At 43.2% G+C, this 24,216-nt stretch overlaps 1 protein-coding gene across 1 annotated transcript in view; it reads right to left on the bottom strand.

Moving 5' to 3' along the window:
• Positions 1–8,629: 8,629 nt before the first annotated feature.
• LOC138977108 (histamine H2 receptor-like) overlaps positions 8,630–24,216 on the bottom strand; it is a 22,458-nt gene continuing 6,871 nt past the window's right edge. Inside the window, exon 2 of the mRNA XM_070350017.1 lies at positions 8,630–10,219. Coding sequence (XP_070206118.1) covers positions 8,630–10,219 — 1,590 coding nt within the window. The remainder of the gene's footprint in view (positions 10,220–24,216) is intronic.

Here is a 24,216-nt window from a genome sequence, read left to right as displayed (position 1 = left end):
GGCGAAATTACTACATTCAGTCAAGCTGTCGAACTCACGGGATGAAACTGAACCACTGTATTTTTTGACTCACATGCGAAGCAAAAGTGAGTCTATGTACTCACCCGAGTCGTCCGTCCGTCCGTCCGGACGTCCGTCCGTCCGGAAAACTTTAACGTTGGATATTTCTTGGACACTATTCAGTCTATCAGTACCAAATTTGGCAAGATGGTGTATGATGACAAGGCCCCAAAAAACATACATAGCATCTTGACCTTGCTTCAAGGTCAAGGTCGCAGGGGCCATAAATGTTGCCTAAAAAACAGCTATTTTTCATATTTTTCCCATTTTCTCTGAAGTTTTTGAGATTCAATACCTCACCTATATATGATATATAGGGCAAAGTAAGCCCCATCTTTTGATACCAGTTTGGTTTACCTTGCTTCAAGGTCAAGGTCACAGGAGCTCTTCAAAGTTGGATTGTATACATATTTTGAAGTGACCTTGACCCTGAACTATGGAAGATAACTGTTTCAAACTTAAAAATTATGTGGGGCACATGTTATGCTTTCATCATGAGACACATTTGGTCACATATGATCAAGGTCAAGGTCACTTTGACCCTTATGAAATGTGACCAAAATAAGGTAGTGAACCACTAAAAGTGACCATATCTCATGGTAGAAAGAGCCAATAAGCACCATTGTACTTCCTATGTCTTGAATTAACAGCTTTGTGTTGCATGACCTTGGATGACCTTGACCTTGGGTCAAGGTCACATGTATTTTGGTAGGAAAAATGTGTAAAGCATGTGAGTCGTATGGGCTTTGCCCTTCTTGTTTTACCAAGACAGTACAGCTTCGTCAATGCCCGCGTGAAGGAAATCGCTCACCTTCCACGTGCAAAACGTAGTGATATTGACACGCCAGATTAGCGCGGTGGCGTATTGTGCAAACCAGGAAAGCGCGCTTTTCTGTATTCTTGTTAACTTTCTGAGCTTGTTTTGAATACAACCTATCATATCTATATGTTTTTGGAATCAGGAAATGATCACGATTAAGATGACATCATTTTTGGATCGATTTGTTAAATTTTAATCGTAAGACTAATTAATCTATTTATATGTATATGTATATATGTTTAGATTCAGAATGTGATGAAGAATACGATGCAATCAATTTTAAATCTATTTGCGAAAAATCGATTTTAATCACAACTTTAATGAGCAAACTCATTAATTAAATTTTAAGCCTTCAAGCTGAAATGCAATACCAAAGTCCGGGCTTCGTCGAAGATTACTTGACCAAAATTTCAACCAATTTGGTTGAAAAATGAGAGCGTGACAGTGCCGCCTCAACTTTCACGAAAAGCCGGATATGACGTCATCATAGACATTTATAAAAAAAAATGAAAAAAACATCGAAGGATATCATACCCAGGAACTCTTATGTAAAATTTCATAAAGATCGGTCCAGTAGTTTACTCTGAATCGCTCTACACGCACACACACACACACATACACCACACCCTCGTCTCAAAACTTGACTAAAATGTAAACAAGTCGCGTAAGGCGAAAATATAACATTTAGTCAAGTACCTGTCGAACTCACAGAATGAAACTGAACGCAATGCAACGCAGCAAGACCGTATACTCGTAGCATCGTCAGTCCACCACTCATGCTCATGGCAAAGGCAGTGAAATTGACAAGAAGAGCGGTTTAGTAGTTGCGCTGAGAAGGATAGCACGCTTTTCTGTACTTCTGTTTGTTTTAACTTTCTGAGCGTGTTTTTAATCCAAACATATCATATCTATATGTTTTTGGAATCAGGAACCGACAAGGAATAAGATGAACGTGTTTTTAAATTGATTTCGAAAATTTAATTTTGATAATAATTTTTATATTTTTAATTTTCAGAGCTTGTTTTTAATCCAAATATAACATATTTATATATTTTTGGAATCAGAAAATGATGGAGAATAAGATAAACGTAAATTTGGATCGTTTTATAATGTTTGTTTTTTTTTTATATTTAGTCAAGTTTTGACTAAATATTTTAACATCGAGGGGGAATCGTCACGAGGGTCGTGGTGTATGTGTGTCTGTCTGTCTGTGCGCGTGTGTGTGTGTGTGTGTGTGTGTGTGTGTGTGTGTGTGTGTGTGTGTGTGTAGAGCGATTCAGACTAAACTACTGGACCGATCTTTATGAAATTTGACATGAGAGTTCCTGGGTATGAAATCCCCGAACGTTTTTTTCATTTTTTTGATAAATGTCTTTGATGACGTCATATCCGGCTTTTCGTGAAAGTTGAGGCGGCACTGTCACGCCCTCATTTTTCAACCAAATTGGTTGAAATTTTGGTCAAGTAATCTTCGACGAAGCCCGGACTTCGGTATTGCATCTCAGCGTGGTGGCTTAAAAATTAATTTATGACTTTGGTCATTAAAAATCGGAAAATTGTAAAAAAAAATAAAAATGTATAAAACGATCCACATTTACGTTTATTTTATTCTCCATCATTTGCTGATTCCAAAAACATATAAATATGTTATATTCGGATTAAAAACAAGCTCTGAAAATTAAATATATAAAAATTATTATCAAAATTAAATTGTCCAAATCAATTTAAAAACACTTTCATCTTATTCCTTGTCGGTTCCTGATTCCAAAAACATATAGATATGATATGTTTGGATTAAAAACACGCTCAGAAAGTTAAAACAAAGAGAGGTACAGAAAAGCGTGCTATCCTTCTTAGCGCAACTACTACCCCGCTCTTCTTGTCAATTTCACTGCCTTTGCCATGAGCGGTGGCCTGACGATGCTACGAGTAAAATGGCATTGCGTTTCATTCTGTGAGTTCGACAGCTACTTGACTAAATATTGTATTTTCGCCTTACGCGACTTGTTTACAATTTTCAGATTTTTAATGACCAAAGTCATTAATTAATTTTTAAGCCACCACGCTGAAATGCAATACCGAAGTCCGGGCTTCGTCGAAGACTACTTGACCAAAATTTCAACCAATTTGGTTGAAAAATAAGAGCGTGACAGTGCCGCCTCAACTTTCACGAAAAGCCGGATATGACGTCATCAAAGACATTTATCGAAAAAAAGAAAAAAACGTTCGGGGATATCAATCCCAGGAACTCTCATGTCAAATTTCATGAAGATCGGTCCAGTAGTTTGGTCTGAATCGCTCTACACGCACGCACGCACACACATACATACACACATACACTACGACCCTCGTTTCGATTCCCCCTCTATGTTAAAACATTTAGTCAAAACTTGACTGAATGTAAAACAAGTCGCGTAAGGCGAAAATACAACATTTAGTCAAGTAGCTGTCGAACTCACAGAATGAAACTGAACGCAATGCAACGCAGCAAGACCGTATACTCGTAGCATCGTCAGTCCACTGCTCACGGCAAAGGCAGTGAAATTGACAAGAAGAGCGGGGTAGCAGTTGCGCTGAGAATGATAGCACACTTTTCTGTACCTCTCTTCGTTTTAACTTTCTGAGCGTGTTTTTAATCCAAACATATCATATCTATATGTTTTTGGAATCAGGAACCGACAAGGAATAAAGTGAAAGTGTTTTTAAATTGATTTCGACAAATTAATTTTGATAATAATTTTTATATATTTAATTTTCAGAGCTTGTTTTTAATCCAAATATAACATATTTATATGTTTATGGAATCAGCAAATGATGGAGAATAAGATGAACGTAAATTTGGATCGTTTTATAATTTTTTTTTTTTACAATTTTCAGATTTTTAATGACCAAAGTCATTAATTAATTTTTAAGCCACCAAGCTGAAATGCAATACCAAAGTCCGGGCTTCGTCGAAAATTACTTGACCAAAATTTCAACCAATTTGGTTGAAAAATGAGAGCGTGACAGTGCCGCCTCAACTTTCACGAAAAGCCGGATATGACGTCATCGAAGACATTTATCGAAAACACGAAAAAAAAGTTCGGGGATATCAATCCCAGGAACTCTCATGTCAAATTTCATAAAGATCGGTCCAGTAGTTTAGTCTGAATCGCTCTGCACACACACACACAGACAGACACACAGACAGACACACACACACACACATACACCACGACCCTCGTCTCTTTTCCCCCCCTCTACGTTAAAACATTTAGTCAAAACTTGACTAATTGAAAAAACCATGTATTATATCAATACCCTTGCAAATGAAAGACAATATCTGATATTTCCCTTCGCGCTCTCTCTCTCTTTACTTGTGTGTGTGTGTGTGAGAGTGAGTGAGTGTGTGTGTGTGTGAATGTATGTGTGTGTGTGTGTGAATATGTGTGTGTGTGAGTGTATGTGTGTGTGTGCACCGTGTGAGTGTGTGTGTGCGTTTGCATGTCATGGATGTGTATGTGTGTGCGCTATGTATGTGTGTGTGTGTGTGCGCGCGCCATGTGTGTGTGAGTGCGTGTGCGTTTGCATGCCATGTGTATGTGTGTGTATATACGCAAAGTGTGTGTGTGTGTGTGCGTGCGTGTGTCAGTGTATGTGTGCACCATGTGTGTGGGAGTGGGTGTGGGTGTGCCTTTTGTCTGTGTACTTACGCACACGCACACACATTGACACACACACGCACACACACACACACACATGTTGTTTTCGGTACGTTCGTGCACAAAGACGCTCTCAAGCATTCGCTTCAATCAGCAAACAAACCAATAAACTGGTAACACATAAGCAACAGATGCGTACAGTTGATGTTTATTTGTTGAAGCTTCCAACGACTTTTTCTTACACCCTCATGCTCCTTCATGACAACGTTACTGATCATCCAATATAAAAATATATTCACTTTCAAGACAAAGTTTGATCGAGGCGATTAAAGGCACAGTACTTCCCGCGAAAACAGCGCGGCTCACCATCTCAGATCTACTGTAGTCTTTATCATGAGATAAGATCGTTCTTCACATACCAAAAATCAACACTATGGCTGCTTTCCGTGGAAAAGTGGGAAATTTGTGAAGTCTGAATTAGTTTTGCAGATTGACTTCGATGTCAATTAAGCAATTAATCATACAAAGTCCGACTGCATAGGAAGCACAGAGGCTGTTCATTTTTGGTATGTATCCAAGTGTAGGAATGCTCTTAACCCATGTAAAAGCCTGGCAGGGGAGGCGGCCACATCGTGTACACGTCAAGCACTGTGTCTTTAAGATATGGTGGACAAAAAATCCACTATTCATCCGTTCTGGAGATGAAACAAAAGATGATTTCATCTTGCTCAGTTCCACTACCAAAGTGACAACACTTTGCGACAGAAGTATCCAAATTTATCAAGTTTTCAAATATGTATAATATTATATACGACCGGTAAAAAAAAATCTGTAATGCAGATTATGTTAGAAAAAATGTATGTTCATGATACACAAATATATCACAACATTGAGCATGCATCGATATTTATCATTCTTATACTTTTGAAGTGAGAGAATGACATAAGAATACAACGGAAAAATATATATGATAAAAAATAAGCACATACAATAGACGTTTTATGGGTGTGGAAGAGTTGCTTTCCCTTGATTCCACAGAAACACCGAGGAAAGCCTACAATACAACGTGCAGCTTGCCTAAGTGTTTCTATGGAAACGCAAGGAATAACAAGGGTTATTACGTCGCTCACACCCCCTAAAACCCGACAGAGCTATTTGCGGTATTCGTTCATTGAAACAAAAGTACCAATCTGACATATGAAGATAAAATGAAAACGTAGCTCACAATCATCTAATCCGGAACACGCAGAAAGACGTCAGCTTTTTATATTTAGTCAAGTTTTGACTAAATATTTTAACATCGAGGGGGAATCGAAACGAGGGTCGTGGTGTATGTGCGTATGTGTGTGCGTGCGTGTGTGTGTGTGTGTGTGTAGAGCGATTCAGACTAAACTACTGGACCGATCTTTATGAAATTTGACATGAGAGTTCCTGGGTATGAAATCCCCGAACGTTTTTTTCATTTTTTTGATAAATGTCTTTGATGACGTCATATCCGGGTTTTCGTGAAAGTTGAGGCGGCACTGTCACGCCCTCATTTTTCAACCAAATTGGTTGAAATTTTGGTCAAGTAATCTTCGACGAAGCCCGGGGTTCGGTATTGCATTTCAGCTTGGTGGCTTAAAAATTAATTAATGACTTTGGTCATTAAAAATCGGAAAATTGTAAAAAAAATTAAAAATTTATAAAACGATCCCAATTTACGTTTATCTTATTCTCCATCATTTGCTGATTCCAAAAACATATAAATATGTTATATTCGGATTAAAAACAAGCTCTGAAAATTAAATATATAAAAATTATTATCAAAATTAAATTGTCCAAATCAATTTAAAAACACTTTCATCTTATTCCTTGTCGGTTCCTGATTCCAAAAACATATAGATATGATATGTTTGGATTAAAAACACGCTCAGAAAGTTAAAACAAAGAGAGGTACAGAAAAGCGTGCTATCCTTCTTAGCGCAACTACTACCCCGCTCTTCTTGTCAATTTCACTGCCTTTGCCATGAGCGGTGGACTGACGATGCTACGAGTATACGGTCTTGCTGAAAAAGGGCAGCTACTTGACTAAATATTGTATTTTCGCCTTACGCGACTTGTTATATTTAGTCAAGTTTTGACTAAATATTTTAACATCGAGGGGGAATCGAAACGAGGGTCGTGGTGTATGTGTGTCTGTGCGTGTGTGTGTGTGTGTGTGTAGAGCGATTCAGACTAAACTACTGGACCGATCTTTATGAAATTCGACATGAGAGTTCCTGGGTATGAAATCCCCATACGTTTTTTTCATTTTTTTGATAAATGTCTTTGATGACGTCATATCCGGCTTTTCGTGAAAGTTGAGGCGGCACTGTCACGCCCTCATTTTTCAACCAAATTGGTTGAAATTTTGGTCAAGTACTCTTCGACGAAGCCCGGGGTTCGGTATTGCATTTCAGCTTGGTGGCTTAAAAATTAATTAATGACTTTGGTCATTAAAAATCTAAAAATTGTAAAAAAAAAATAAAAATTTATAAAACGATCCAAATTTACGTTTATCTTATTCTCCATCATTTGCTGATTCCAAAAACATATAAATATGTTATATTCGGATTAAAAACAAGCTCTGAAAATTAAATATATAAAAATTATTATCAAAATTTTTTTTTCGAAATCAATTTAAAAACACTTTCATCTTATTCCTTGTCGGTTCCTGATTCCAAAAATATATACATATGATATGTTTGGATTAAAAACACGCTCAGAAAGTTAAAACGAAGAGAGGTACAGAAAAGCGTGCTATCCTTCTCAGCGCAACGAATACCCCGCTCTTCTTGTCAATTCCACGTGCACTGCCTTTGCCACGGGCGGTGGAGTGACGATGCTACGAGTATACGGTCTTGCTGCGTTGCGTTGCGTTCAGTTTCATTCTGTGAGTTCGACAGCTACTTGACTAAATATTGTATTTTCGCCTTACGCGACTTGTTTTTCTTCTTGTGATCAAGTTTTTATCATATCAACACGCCCCCCATACCTAACCTCTCTCTCCCTCTCTCTATCACACACACACGCACGCACGCACGCACGCATACACACACACACACACACACATACACACACCCACACACACACACACCCACACACACACACACACTATTTGGTCGCTGTCCACACCACGATATGCACTGACTTGTGTTGAACTCAAACACTCGGAGGAGTGTGTTTACATTTCTGAACTTGTATATTTTGCGTAAAATAGTATATACTGAAACACAAACACTCGATATAAAATGTGGAGGTCAAAAACAGTTAAAAAAAAATTTGAACACCTAAATCTTTAGATGAATAAATATACAAATAAATAATAAGTTGAAACCAAAATTAAATGAACAGCTCTTGAGCTTTTGAGTACATGAGGTAGGTAGCACATACACAAAAGTATGCACATCAAAATACACAAGTCACAAAAATGAGCTCCAAGAAATACTTATAACAATCTGCTGAGTATCAAATTCCGGGTCAAAATATTGCACTTTTGTTATTATAGCTATATCAGGATGTCAATTCACAGGCATTGTTTCTTCCGAACGAGGAACTTTATCATAACTGTGACGATGATAATATTGATGACGTCAATCAGCATCACTGAGTGTTATACATTTTATCACAACCAAGAGTCAACAACCTCACGAAATAAACGTCACTTCCAGCGCGCATTGTTTGTTCACTCAGTCTTTGTTGAAACGATTACTTTATTTGGATAGCGTAACCATGACAACTGAAAGAAAACGGAGAAGGCATTATAGTCGACATATCTGAAGAGTGGATCGTCAATTTCAGATTTATACAGTGTTCATTGGGATTTTTGGTGACTATTAAGGAGAGGAGCGTAATCCTGAAACATGCGAGCGAACAGGAACGAACTATCGGCCCACGTAAAGAAGACTGGCTCGACCACTTTTTGGTGACGTTTTGCAGGGAAGCAGAGGCAGAGAGACAGTAATTGGCAGGCAGTTTGTCTCATATTTTGTCTGTTGAGAGTGAAAACTGTGTGTTGTTTTGTAGTTTTCAGAATGGGGGGGGGGGGGGGGGGGGGGGGGGGGGGGAGCTGGCATATAGCCCCAATCTAACACCGTTGCAGAGAAGGCGAGGCCCTCAAACTGCTTGGCGTGGCCGTGATACTTCCGCTGTGCGTGGTGGTCCCGGAACTGACGTTATCCGTGCCAGCAGGCTCGCTGCTCTCCTCCTGAATGGAGTGGCACTCCCCGAACTGCGAGAACATGTCCTCGTGCCAAAACACACTCCCCTTCTCTCTCTCCACCACTCCGCCCCGCCCTTGTCCTCCACCCACACCTCCACTGCCGCCACCCTCGCCCCGCTCACTGCGCATGCTCCCGCCCCTGCGCACCGCGGAGCCGTGCACGGTCTCGTTGCGGAAGGTGCGCCTGCGCGTGAGGATGACCTTGAGGTCCTGTCGCGTGGCCTTGCTGCGGAAGACGTAGACGAGCGGGTTGCACGCGCAGCCGAACATGGCGGCCACGCTGGATATGGTGGACATGACGGGGTGCAGCTGCAGCTCCGGCGCCAGGGAGCGGATGCAGATGACGATGAAGTAGGGCAGCCAGCACAGCATGAAGGAGAAGAGGATGAGGAAGGAGGTGACCGCCGTCTTCCACTCCTCGCGGCGCTGGAGCAGGCTGGAGGAGCGGTGGGAGGTCTGGCTCAGGCGCCGGATGATGGGCACGGAGGAGCTCCGCCGCCGCTTGTTGATGGGCGTGGACTGCGACAAGTCCCCGTCACCACACCCTCCACCGCCGCACAGACTCCCCCCACCTCCTCCTCCGCCACCGCCTGCAGAAGGCACGATGCTGGAGCGTCGCGTGCGCTCGCTATTGTCTCTGGCGGCCCGGAAGATGCAGCTGTAAGTCCACAGCATGGCTACTAGGGGTAGCACGAAGCTGAGGCTGACAAGGAACAGGGTGTAGTAGCGATCCACGGGGTCGGGGCTGGCCCAGTCCACGGTGCAGATCATCTTGTTCACGTGGAACTTGAAGCCGTTCCAGCCCACCACGGGAGGGAAGGACACGACCGCGGAAGCCACCCAGATCCCCCCGATGAAGGCCCAGCAGCGGCGCCGCGTCATACGCATGGTGTAGTGTAGCGGCGTGACCACGGCGCAGTAGCGGTCCAGCGAGATGACGGCCAGCGTGAAGATGCTGGCACTGACCAGCAGGTTGATGGCGAGTCCCGTACACTGGCAGAGGACAGCGCCGAACAGCCAGGTCCGCGACACCAGTGAAACGAAGGCGAAGGGCATGACCAGGAGAGTAAAGAGTACGTTACACAGAGTCAGATTGGCCAGGAAGCAGTTGGACAGCGACAGGGACGAGCGACGCTTGGAGAACACCACGCACACCAGCGCGTTGGCCACCACGCTGCACGTGAACACCGTCACCAAGATGGTGGCCAGGATCGTCACTTCCGCTGTCGTCATCACCGTTTCCGGCTCTTCCGTCCAACACCCCCCGCCATTCTGCGTAGCGGCGGCGGTTAAGACCTTGCCGCAAGGATGTGTGACGTTGGAGGACGGAATGTGGTGGAGGGGGATCTGTAATTCGGGGAACCCGTCGTCCCCGGTGGCCCAGTGGCTCAAGGAGCTGTTCCATTCGTCCATAGTCATGTTCTGTTGCTCTTCCACCGTCTTGTCCGAGTACATCTGTACAGACAGAAGAGAAGAAAAGCTCTGTTAGTTCAGCGCATGGATACATGTATTTATTTAAATATGACACAGAGAACAAGACTGTTTACATCATTATGAACACAAATAAGCGTAAGTTACGCGTAAAAATCAACATTTTGCGGACGATTAAAGTGTACAAAACATGAAGACAATATGTTAATTGGTCCAAGGGAGGGGGGGGGGGGGGAGTGGGTGTTCACGGAATGCTCTGCTCCGGCCGTCTGTGATGCCTCACGCCAACCCGCCATCTGTTTTCTTGCTTCCAGCCAACGCCCCCTTCTCTCTTTACCACCATTCTGTGTGTGTGTGTGTGTGTGTGTGTGTGTGTGAGTGTGTGTGTGTGTTTGTGTGTGTGTGTGTGTGAGTGTGTGTGTGTGTGTGTGTGTGAGTGTGTGTGTGTGTGTGTGTGTGTGTGTCTGTGTGTGAGTGTGTGTGTGTGTGTGTGTGTGTCAGTGTGTGTGTGTGTGTGTGTGCGCTTGCGTGTTTGCGTGTATGGGAGCGTGTATGCGTGTGTGTCCTTAATTCTTTTCAGGTTGATGACATCGCCAGCATAAACAATAAACCTTCAACTTGTTTTAATTAACCCGCTTTTTTTACCCCCAATACGACACACCCTTTTTAAGTAATCGGTAATTCTGTCACCGGCTAGACAGCTCGGGCCTTTATTTGAGCTCCATTGCGTGATAGTCGTGAATTTGCAGAACTAGCAGATTAAACGAACTCCGGAAATAACTCTGTCAGGTGTGTATGGGTTGTGAAATAACTCTGTCAGGTGTGTATGGGTTGTGAAAGAGTGAATAGTCTTGTTGTTTTGACTGAGACAAACATTCTCTCTGTCTCTGCCTGTCTCTCTTTCTCCCTCCCTCCCAACATCTCAACCTTAAACCACAATTGCCAAGAGCAAGATATTGTTCATTTTGACCTGGACACAAACTGACGATTGCGCAATAACCATTTTGACCTGGACACAAACTGACGATTGTGCAATAGCAAAAAGCTGACTTCCGGTATGACCGTTTCAACAACTTGTTTGACATTTCTTTGATCTAAATATGGTATTGAAAGTTCTATATATAACTGCTCGTTGAAAATATTATCCTTGGGTGGCAACTATTAATAATTAGCTCGGAAAACACTTCCGAACAAAGCTCACAGCATGCCGTTGCTATGGAAACCGAATAAACGAGCGACTGAACTTGATAGGCTCTCGGCTTCATAAAGAGGCGGGAAATATGCTATTACGGCTTCGACAAAAAATACGATATGAGAAATCAAATGGCAAAGGGTATTCCAAAATTAAAAAATAAAGAAGGAAGACAGAAAAAATATTACCATAGAAAAACAAAAATAGCAATCAAAGAAATGCGAGGAACAATAACACAGAAATAGAAGCAGGCCAAAGAAAAGACGCCAATAACAGGGAAGCCTTGACAAGAATAACTGCTGAGAGAGGGAGGCAATGGAGGCGAATGAAGACCATTATTAAGGCACTCTTTTACAAATAAATCGACGGATAACAGAACGAATGGATGGATGAATGAATAAATGAAGATATAAATAGAAAAATAAATAATTAAATAATGAGCTCAATTTTGCACAAACAATGATTTACTTATTTAGACATTCCATCATTACAATAATGTCTCCAACGTTAATTTTGCTGACGGCAATGGAAGAGATGTAGGTTAATGGTGAAGTCGTTGCGCAACCTTTTTCGTTTTGACAGCAATACAATTCAATAAATCGGCCAAGCAGTAGTGGGGAAGCGAAAGAAACAAAAAGTCTGCAATTGCAGAGCATTTCGTCGGCAAGCAAGTAAACTCACGCATCGTCTGCAAACGAGACCCCCCCCCCCCCCCCCAAAAAAAAAAAAAAAAAAAAAAAAAAAACCCTGCTTCAAAAGAAAGCTGCTGGAATTACGTCATTTGTTTTGAAAACATTCAGCAGTTAGCAAGTCTGCCCGTCTAACTTTTCCGAAGCGTGGGAGTACTTCAAAATAAATACCCGCAGACAAAAGGGTACACAGGAGTCGATGCAGGGGAGGATTATACGCAAGGATGTCGACGTGAACTCGCAACATGTTTGCTACTGTGAGAATCGTATAATTATCGTCTATCTCCCCCCCCCCCCCATCCCCCCCCCCCCCCAAAAAAAAAAAGCAGTGTTCTTAAGCAGTGTTCTTGCACGAACTTATTTTCTCTAGGAAAGTTTACGAAGTGGCAATTACAAGTTCCGGATTTTTTTTCTCGGAGCGTTCGGTCAGTCCTGGGCGTCTTCTGTTTCCCAAATGTGCTTTCAAAAGTTGGGCTATTTTGCCGAAATGAAGGCAAAGTTTTATGCAATTTGAAACAAGTTCTGCCTTTCGCCGACTTCCATCGCCAAAAGAAATGTCTGACAAGCATTATACTTCCTTACGTTTCTTTCTTCTGTATAGCTAAGATAGGCTTAGCTAAGTCTGGGGATGGCTTATCGATAATTAAGAATACTTCTTTTTCCTCCTTCTTCCTCCTCCTCCTCAGCTTTCCTGTTCGCTTTTTCATTTCCTGTTCATCAAAGATTTCCTTTTTGTGCCTGCCTTTACTATCTCAGAAAGGAAACATCACTTCCTTCGAAGGTCTTCTTTCGTGATTGCACTCGTAGAGTTACACACACTTGCCCACATGTACACACGAACAGACAGACACAGAGATGGCCAAGATAAAACACATACTCTTACACACACACACACACACACACACACACGCACGCACGCACACACACACACACACACACGCACGCACGCACGCACGCACACACACACACACACACACACACACACACACACACAGAATCCACGCATAGTCAGTTTCGCTCTTTCTTTCTCTCTTTGAATCAGTCTCTCTTTCTCATTATCACTATCTCCCACTCTCCCACCCCCTAACCCCTCCCTCCTTATCACTCTCAGCACATCAGCCACTATTTCGATAATGATGCTAACAAAGGCAACCGTTGAAAGTCCCATTAACTGACAACTCGGATGACGCAAAATTGTCCTCCTAAATCAAAAGGTATAGTTCGTTAGTTAGTTAGTTGTTGCTTTTTGGGTCCAGCGGACCATATAGGCCAAATCAGGACCCCACCAAAAGGTATCCATGGTTATGGTTCAAGCAGAGTGTTTTAGCGAGACCAAAAGAGAAGACGTTGACCAATTCGGACAGTCTCAGTCTCACCAACTAGTTTATTATCATTACGCCCACGATGGCTTCCAATGGGTAAAGCCGACAAAAGCCAGACTAATCAGACTAAGAGAACTTAATGACGACGAGTATGGTATCCATGGAAGACGTCAGAAAGGTGAAACCATAAACAAGTCAAACGTCAGCTGACAAAAAGCTTTGCATAAATGACGTATGTGCTGCTGCGCCTTTAGCGCGCGCAAATCCCTCGCATAATTATTGAAAGACAGCTCTTTGGAACGAGGATGTTTTATGTCAGGTTATAACTTCTGCGCGTATCTGTCCTCCCCCCTCCTCCCCCCCCCCTGCTTTACCTGTAAGACACACACAAAGCTAAACAAGGATTATGTTTCACCATGCCAGGCTATTTGCACACACACAAAGCTAAACAAGGATTATGTTTCACCATGCCAGGCTATTTGCACACACACAAAGCTAAACAAGGATTATGTTTCACCATGCCAGGCTATTTGCACACACACAAAGCTAAACAAGGATTATGTTTCACCATGCCAGGCTATTTGCACACACACAAAGCTAAACAAGGATTATGTTTCACCATGCCAGGCTATTTGCACACACACAAAGCTAAACAAGGATTATGTTTCACCATGCCAGGCTATTTGCACACACACAAAGCTAAACAAGGATTATGTTTCACCATGCCAGGCTATTTGCACACACACAAAGCTAAACAAGGATTATGTTTCACCATGCCAGGCTATTTGCACACACACAAAGCTAAACAAGGATTATGTTTCACCATGCCAGGCTATTTGCACACACACAAAGCTAAACAAGGATTATGTTTCACCAAGCCAGGCTATTTGCACACACACACGTTCCGCTGCTTTCTCCTGTACGTATTTGAAGAGTAGAACTTGGAAAACATCAGGCAAAAAAAACACGAATTGTTTTCACTGTCATGGTCTGATGCACTAACGGACGAGCTCAGTGGACTCTCTTCTCTGTACAGGGATACAAGTCAAAAAGCATAACCTGATGCGTCTGGAAAAGACGTTCAATTCTGTTCTTTGCATCCCTGGTCGACGTCCTACGAGCGCGGTTGTGACTCACGTAATAAATGCTGAACGTGATAATTTGACTCGCAATCGCTCCCTCTGTAGCCTATGTTTCTCTCTCTCTCTCTCTCTCTCTCTCTCTCTCTCTCTCTCTCTCTCTCTCTCTCTCTCTCTCTCTCTCTCTCTCTCTGACTTTGCCCCCCCTCTCTCTCGCTTTCTCTCTCTCTCTCTGACTTTGTTCCCCTCTCTCTCTCTCTCTCTCTTTGCCTCCCACCCCCCTACCCTCTCTTTCTCTCTCTCTTCCTCTCTCTCTCCCTCTCTCTCTTGGCCTCCCACCCCCTACCCTCTCTCTCTCTCTCTCTCTCTTTGCCTCCCTCCCCCCTACCCCCTCTCTCTCTCTCTCTCTCTCTTTGCCTCCCACCCACTACCCTCTCTCTCTCTCTCTCTCTCTCTCTCTCTCTCTCTCTGACCCCCCCCCCCCCCCTCTCTCTCTCGCTTTCTCTCTCTCTCTCTGACTTTGTTCCTCTCTCTCTCTCTCTCTCTCTCTTTTTGCCTCCCACCCCCCTACCCTCTCTTTCTCTCTCTCTTCCTCTCTCTCTCCCTCTCTCTCTCTCTCTTGGCCTCCCACCCCCTACCCCCTCTCTCTCTCTCTCTTTGCCTCCCACCCCCCTACCCTCTCTCTCTCTCTCTCTCTCTCTCTTTGCCTCCCACCCACTACCCCTCCTCTCTCTCTCTCTCTCTCTTTGCCTCCCCCCTCATCCCACATTTCCACAGTCATGTAGGCCCTATCCCTCTCTCTATTTAAAGCCAGACCTGGATGTAAACATGCATGCTTGCGGCTTATCTCTCAGTATTACCCTCGTTAAATAAGATTTTTATGGGGGCGAGGACGCCCCCATTCTATACGGATAGTTTCGAGGTTGACCATGGGCAGCGCCATTTTGTTGTGAAATACGTCATCAGTTTGTGTACACAGGAAGTTGTGACATCCGTCACCCTATGGGAGGGGTGACGTCAAAATTGTTCATCTGTAGAAAGTTGTGAAATCCGTCACCCTATGGGAGGGGTGACGTCAAAATTGGTCATCACAGAGTTTGTGTAACACAGGAAGTTGTGAAATACGTCACCCTATGGGAGGGGTGACGTCAAAATTGTTCAACAAAAACATGATATGTCGCTTTGTGCAGGGTCAACTGCAACAGACTCAAACCGAGCCATTCATACCTTGCTGTATTTGAGTGACTTATATACCCGACATTTTTATTTCTTATTTTTAGCACAGGTGTAGGAAAAATCATGAACCAAAATGTTATTTATTTTCTAATTTAACATTTTTTTTACAAATATGACCATGGTCTTTTAAACATACAGTGACATTAACCATTGTTATGTTAAAAAAAAGAAAAAAGAAAAAAAGCTTTTGTGCACAAATCAGAAAATACATTGTACATTTTACCTACAGGCCAAACCGTGAGTGTCTGTGGCAAAGCCCGACCCAGGAAATTGCACTGATCTAAATTGTCAAGAACAGGCGCTTGCATTTGGATGTGTCCAATGATAGTAGGTTTGGTTGTGATCAATCAGAATAATGTAGGAATAAAAATGTATGACAGTTTAGTATGATGACATGTAATTCACATATGCTGAAATATGATATTATACATCATGTAATATTATTATGGCTGTTGCCATGACCATGAAACCCAACAAAGGTTTAATGTAATGTAATTCAAAATACCAAAACCGAGCACCTATTAATCTCGTCTTTGCGCGTGAAGATTGAGGCCGTCTGCCAGTAGCGGTTAGGTCATACAGTGGAACCCCTCTCTAGCGACCTTTAAAATGTTGACAAAAATCGGTCCTTGTGGAGGGGGGTCCTTACAGAGGGAGGGGGGCGGAGTCAGGGGGCCACAAAGAAAGTCAGATTTAAAAAAAAAAGAAAACAGAGAAGTTTGAGTTGCTGACGACCGTTCCCTCTGAAAGCAAACTGCTTCGATTTCATGTTTGTCCTTGGTGTCCACCAGTTCTGGTGCATGTACTACCCTGGCCAAGTTTCCTCTCAAGACATCAAAGAGACCGCCCCAGTATACTCTACAGCCTCTGGGCGAACCACCTCTCATAGCTAAAACTGGGTCAATGACCCCTGGGAAGAAGGTCAGTGTCTATAAAATTTTACTCCTAGGCCTGCGGCCAGGGGGGGGGAGTATACCGGTACCATTTGAGAATCAGACCAAATGAGAATTGAACCATTTGAGAACATCCTTTTTTTTCAATCACTACATCGAAGGCCTGCGGCCCGGGGTTCACATGGGTTGGTTTGTTTGTTTGTTTCAAACCCACACCCATATACACACATTTCCCATTTAAACCATTTGTCGGCCCCCTGTCGATATTTATCGACTAAGTTCCTTGTGTCTTGTTGTGTCTTGTCTTGTTTTGTCTCCCCTACCTCTGTTTGACTCGGTTCATTCCCCTGTGCCGCCTCTCCTCTTCGTGTCTGCAGGTGAGTTACGTACCCCATGCATGACTGACCCCCCCCCCTCCTCCCACACACACAACACATACCCACGCTCGGCAACGAGGCAGATGATGCAATTATCAGGTTGTTATCTATCCACTCCCTCTCTCCACCTTCCCTGGATGACGTAACACAGACCTTAATGAGATTAATCGACACCCCCAAGATCTGCAAACGAGATTCTCCAGACGGTACCGCCAACTGATCCTTACGGCGCAGGGAAAATATGACCGAGTTAACTCGGTGCAGTGAGTTTGATTTAACTCTTTAATACCCGCTTTGCAACGAATAAACTGCTGCAGTGGGTACAGACCCCCCGCGGGTTAGGGGGAAGAATTTACCCGATGCTCCCCAGCATGTCGTAAGAGGCGACTAACGGATTCTGTTTCTCTTTTTACCCTTGTTAAGTGTTTCTTGTATAGAATATAGTCCTTTTTTGTAAAGATTTTAGTCAAGCAGTATGTAAGAAATGTTAAGTCCTTTGTACTGGAAACTTGCATTCTCCCAGTAAGGTAATACATTGTACTACGTTGCAAGCCCCTGGAGCAAATTTTTGATTAGTGCTTTTGTGAACAAGAAACAATTGACAAGTGGCTCTATCCCATCTCCCGCCTTTCCCAGTCGCGATATAACCTTCGTGGTTGAAAACGACGTTAAACACCAAATAAAGAAAGAAAGTGGGTACAGCGATTAACGGCACAGTCCTTCCTGTAAAAACAGTTCTGCTCACCATCTTATACCTCTTTTATGCACAGTTTTGTTTTGTTGTTGTTGTTGTTGTTGTTGAACAGTGTGCTTTCTCTTTGCCACACCGTAACACATAAGATACAGGCCGGGAGAGAAAGAGATGACAAGATTGATCAGATCTTACACAACTATGATTCTGTTTACCCACGGAACAGTTAATACGGAGTAACACAAACTATTTTTTTTAATTTTTATTAATGGTGGTTTTTTTCCTCCCCAGTAACGGGAAGGAGGGGGATGGGGTGTGGGGTGGGGTGGGGGGGGGGGGGATGACAAGATTGCTCAGATCTTACACAACTATAATTCTGCTGAGCTACAAAACAGTTAACACGGTGCATTCGGAGTCACAACCCGAAGCAGGTGTATGTAAAACTCTTTTTTGGGGCATGTTTTTCTTTTTCTTTTTCTCTTTCACTGTCTTTTGTTTCGCCCCAGTAACACAGAGGGAGGCAGGGAGCGAGAGAAAGAGATGACAAGAACGATGAGACTTTACAGGAGTGTTGATAGAAAGAAGCGATTAGGCGAACGGTGGCTGTTGTTGAGATAATCGGGCTCGCTCCTGTTCACCGAAGGCGGTATTTAGGCTCCCCTGCCATGGCGGAAATTTTGTGAGGCATATGAGTGCAATGATTGTTGTCATACCCGCTCCTTACTCCCAAAACCTATCCCACCCCCCCCCCCCCCCCCACAACCCCCCCTATTCCCTCCATGTTCTCCCGTCCGCCAAACTTGGCTAACTGTCAGTAAGATTATATACTTAGGTGTGTTTGTTGTTGTTATTACTTTCTTTTCATGTTTTTTTTTACCTTCAGGTAATAATTTGACTGGATGTATTACTGGAAACTAGGAATCGCAAAGGAGAGGACGGTTTATGTGTGTACGTATGAATAAGCTAAACCTATTTTGTGTGTGTGTGTGTGTGTGTGTGTGTGTGTGTGTGTGTGTGTGTGTGTGTGTGTGTGTGTGTGTATGTGTGTGTATGGGTGTCATTTTTGGTGTTGCATTGCTTGTTTTCACACATTCAATTCCTAAGCTTGCCTGGTTTGTTCAGTAATGTTTGTAACGTTAGTTTATTTTATCGTATACTACAAACCTGACATGACTCATGCTCAGTTTTCAGTTTGTTCTTCCCCAAATATACATCATAACGTGACACGGCCAAACCACTCTCCGCCAAAAATCGCGGCCACGAACTGTACACAGGCGCCACTGGAATTTCCTCCTTTCAACAGGTCGTACATTAAACTCGTTAATTTGCTGCAGAAACCTTCCACTCGACAGCAGTGTAAAATAAGGGACTCAACTTTTCCCCTCTACCTGTTTCGTTGTAGCGATGATGGCTTTTCTACCAGGTCGGCAAGGAGTCATTAATAATATTGGCAGCAAATAAGCAAAACAATGTTAGGTCATACCGACTGAACTCAGTTCACGGCACAAATTGCAGGAGCTTATAATAAACGCCTGTTTTTAAAACATGACCTTATTTAAAATGTCCCCATTTTCCAAAGTTCACATTCACTGGAAATGTCCAATATTTTACCGGGGGGAAAAAAGAAGAAGAAGACGAAGAAAGCTACCTTGCATAACCAGTCGTGCTTTCGATAACAACTTTTTAAAACTTTTTATCACGAATCATGGAATCTTGAGCGAAGAACACACTTCACAGCATCATCCGTCCTCTCTCTATCAGAATAATGTACCACTGTATCTTCCAGAAACTTATTTCCGGTGGCCCAGGAAACTGGATTATTGGTGTGACAGCTTTACGCCAATCGGAGACGTCGTCACGCGCCAACGAATGCGCTCGGGTTGATGTAAGTACTTCCGGTCTTGAAGGTAGTCGCAGCAACTGATTTAACACGAAGCACTAACTCCCAGGGCTAATATGTATCATAGAGTACCGTGGGATGTCTTCGTGATCATAAAACAAACTTTATTTGCGATGAGTATGGAATCAGATTTTACGGCGTACAATAAAAACATCTACACTTACCTAATCTATATGGTTACTTTATGTTCTGTTAATTAACTCGTAAAAACATCTACACTTACCTAATCTATATGGTTACTTTATGTTCTGTTAATTAACTCGTAAAAACATCTACACTTACCTAATCTATATGGTTACTTTATGTTCTGTTAATTAACTCGTAAAAACATATACACTTACCTAATCTATATGGTTACTTTATGTTCTGTTAATTAACTCGTAGGTGGGTATCTCGTTGACACTTTTGCGTGCCCATCGATGTAGACTGACTTTTGTGGTTTGTCTTATTCACTTTTGATTTACTGAGAGCACTGACATCTCTGATTAAGTACCAAAGACAGATCACGCAAGATTGTACCAAATACTTGTTCCTACAGTTTACTCCAATGTTTTACTTATATCGTTTATGTCCTCGACCCTAGATCTATCCCTTTGTCAAAACGTCAGATCCCACTTTAACAATATCACCAAGCACTCATGATGAACAAAGGTAAAAGAACATTAATCTCTACCAACCCCCTACATAAATAAAAATAAAATAAAAGAAAAAAGAAAACAAATAAACAAAATCCCATCAGATTCATTTGCACGTAAGCAAGTCACAGTGACACAAACAACATGTAAGGTAAATAAGCTGAATAGAGAAAAAATACTGCCAAATAACAAACAGAAAAAGGGACCTTGTGGAAATTCTTGTACAAGAATTCTACGAACATATTCCCATCTGTTTTTCATTTAAGTGAAGTGTGCCTCCACTTGTCTGTAGAACAAAGTACAGATCTCCACTTGTCTTCAGACCTACTCAGACTTTAAAACGCGGCAATGAAATCATTCCCGGCTACTCTGCAAAATATCATCTGGAAGGTTCAAAGGAAGGTTGAGAGAATGTTGACATTACTCAGCCGTGGTTGTATATATGTACACCACGTACCTACACATACGCACTCTCTTACGCACACACACCCACACCCACACCCACACACACCCTCTCTCTCTCTCATGCTCTCTCCGCTCTCCCCCCCTCTCTCTCTCACACACACACACACACACACACAAACACACACACACACACACACACACACACACACACACACACACACACACACACACCCTCTCTCTCTCTCTCATGCTCTCTCCGCTCTCCCTCTCTCTCTCTCTCACACACACACACACACACCAGGATGACGGGGGGGGGATTCCAAATTGTGGTAGGGGTACATTAGTTGAGGGTGCGAAGCACCCGAACCTCCTAGGGGGGTCCGGGGGCATGCCCCCCCGTACATTTTTTGAAATCTAGATTAAAACATGTGCAATCTGGCGCATTCTGGGAGTATTTGTCATGAGTTTTTGTTTTATATATATTTTTGTTTGTTTACCCTTGGAGGAGGTACATGGTCAGGCCGGGGGGGGGGGGAGGGGTTCCGGGCACCAGGAACCCCCCCTGGATCCGTCCCTGCACACACTCTCACAAACACACACACACAATATATAATTTACAGGCCAACTCTTCCCTCGCACGCACATAGTCCTACGTATCCCCGGCCTCCCCCCGTCCCAATTGCAGCATTTCGAATCCAGTTTGTTTAAAAGTAAGAACACGTGTTGAATAGATCGTTGTCTGCGATTTGTCTTAAAGAAAGCAGCCAGGATGATGCATTGGGCCAACTTTGAGTGAATTTATGAAAGTAAACACTGCTCTAAATAATAAAAGTCACGTAGCCTTTTGGGCTAGAATATGTGCGCAGTTTTTGCCGACACAACGATGCAGAGATTAGCCACATTAGTGGAAAAAAACAAATGTGATTTCAACAACAATACAGACGACATCCTGTGCATCCGTTGTATGGATTCAGCGCTAATGTCAGGTTCTTTGTTTTTACCAAGCGAAGATAGAGAAGGAGAAGGATGAGAGCGGGGAAGAAACAAAGAAGAGGGGGGGGGGGGGGGGGGTGAAGAGAGAAAAAGAGAGAGAGAGATTGAGAGAGAGTGAGAGAGAGAGAGGGGGGAAGAGAGAGAGAGGTGAAGAGAGAGAGACAGAGAGAGAGAGAGAGGGGAAGAGGGGAAAAGGGGAAGAGAGAGAGAGAGAGAGAGAGAGAGAGAGAGAGAGAGAGAGAGAGAGAGAGAGAGACACACACACACACACACAGAGAGACAGAGGCAGGTAAAAAGTCCTCCTCCCCCCTCTCTCCACATCCGACCCCTGCCATTCTCTCTTCTCAAGACGGCCGTTTCCCAAGCGATTATTTTGGCCTCACGGGGAAATAGACAGGTGCCAAGGAAGTCTACAGACCTCGTCTGAGGCCTCCAGAATGAGTGAGTACCTCCAGCCCCTACCAAGCAGGGTCCACTTGGGCTCCCAAAATAGCCAAGATTTGTTATTACTCACACGTGTGAGGGAATGGATATGTCGGAATCGGACCGGGAAGCTCGATCAGTGGTGGTCTCGTGTAGATAGTTCTGCCTTTGCGATAGATTATTTTGACCGCTACTGGTGCGATCAAAGATATTCATAGCTACTGTAGAACAGCTTTGGTCCGAGGGAATCAGTCCGGTACGATTTGTGTTTCTTTGCTATGTTGTGAGGGGGAGGAGGAAGGGGAGTTTGTTGAAGAAGAGATGTTAGTGTTACTGGTGTGTGTGTGTGTGTGTGTGTGTGTGTGTGTGTGTGTGTGTGCGTGCGCGCGCGCAAGTGTGTGAGTGTTTGTGTGTGTGTGTGTGTGTGGGTGTGTGTGTGCGTGCGCGCGCGCAAGTGTGTGAGTGTTTGTGTGTGTGTGTGTGTGTGTGTGTGTCATTCTACCTTTTATTAGTTTTCTTTTACCAACAGCAACTTCCTCCCTACCCCAACAACTGTATGCAAGTCTATGCAACAGTCGTAAGACAAAATGAGACATTACAGACACGAGTTAGCTTCCCAATTAGACAACAAATTGACAAGCACATAACCGCCCAGCCAATGGTCACGTTATCCCAGTAATTAGCCTTCCAGTGGCATCCATTGGAACGAGAGAGATTGGCCATTTCAGCCTAAACAGTGTAGAGATTGGTTGACACTGAAATCGTTCGGCGTCGACGGGCAAACTGGAATTGCCTTTATTGATTGGTTGATGGAGAGCCACCAAGGACTTTTCTTGACCAATCAGACTGCGGCGAATTGCATTTCCGCTCTGCGTGTTGCTATTCATAATATAGCGTCTGCAAGTAGCTGTCATTTTAATGATGACGTCAAAGGGACCTGGTAAGATATTTCTGTGTCCGAATAAAGGAACGCATGCATATAGGACAAAGATTGTTTTCTCTATTCAGAAATAAGAATAACTACGTAGACTAAGCATTGAGGAGTTCAAAGCTGTTGTAATTTAGTGAGAAAGTTCTTGTACATCAGTGTTAAGATTTAGGCTTACAATAATTACGCTCTTTAACATGTTTAAACAGATTAGATATATGCCCCGCACCTCCCGCGTTGAAACTGGTTATCCTGAAACTACACCTGTGCATTTAAAAATGTAACATTTAAAGCTTTGTTCCGCCATTTATTGCCGCTGCGTTTGTCTTATAACTTGCTCATATGGTGCACCCACACTGTACGCTCTTTTACCGAGGGCATATGCACCAACTTGAACGCTAAACTTTTAAAAGTTTGATAATGAGTTTTTGCAAAGATGTTAGGAAAGTTGTAACAGGCTCTTTTTATTTATGAGGCGATACTACACGGAAGGTAAAGTAATAATCCACCCTGATGCTTTTTTATTTATTTATTTATTTTGGAGAGAGAGAGAGAGAGAGAGAGAGAGAGAGAGAGAGAGAGAGAGAGAGAGAGAGAGAGAGAGAGAGAGAGAGAGAGAGAGAGAGAGAGAGAGAGAGAGAGAGAGAGAGAGAGAGAGAGAGAGAGAGAGAGAGAGAGAGTCGTTTTGTATTTCGGGCGGCACCAGCAAAACCCGGGATTTATTCATAACCGACAGCGCACATTTTTGATTAATAAAGAGTTTATTTCTGGATCTGTTCCCTCTCTTTCTCTCTCGCCGTATTGCCCCCGCCACCCCCATTTTCCCCCTCACCCACTCTCTCACGTCTTCACCTGTCCACACGTACCTACCACTTAGTAAACACCTTTCACGCAGATCAAAGGGATTACACCTGCCACCTACACTCTGAGACTGCCCTGTGCTCGCACAGTTGCTTAGTTTCAGGTAGGTGAAGTGGAGAACTACCCCCATTCCCACCTATTACCCTACCCCCCGGACTTTTAACCTCGACCCTGGTATTGAAGATTGTCTGTTTACACCGTCTGTAAATCTACCGCCTTTCTAAAAGAACTTTTTTCTTCAGATTTGAAAGGTCTTAATTAAAGTGGAGGGGTTAGGGAGTGAGGGGGGGGGGGGGGGGGGACTGCACCAAGTAGGTACGCTCGTGCTAGTCCTTGCTAGGCTTTTCGTACTGCCGAGAGCAAATCGAAAACAGAAAACAGAGCCTACAGAATCCAT

This window comes from Littorina saxatilis, linkage group LG9 (genome assembly GCF_037325665.1).
Source record: "Littorina saxatilis isolate snail1 linkage group LG9, US_GU_Lsax_2.0, whole genome shotgun sequence".
Classification (NCBI taxonomy): Eukaryota; Metazoa; Mollusca; class Gastropoda; order Littorinimorpha; family Littorinidae; genus Littorina; species Littorina saxatilis.
Note: the sequence above shows the minus strand (reverse complement) of the source record. Positions and strands in the feature narration are given on the sequence as shown.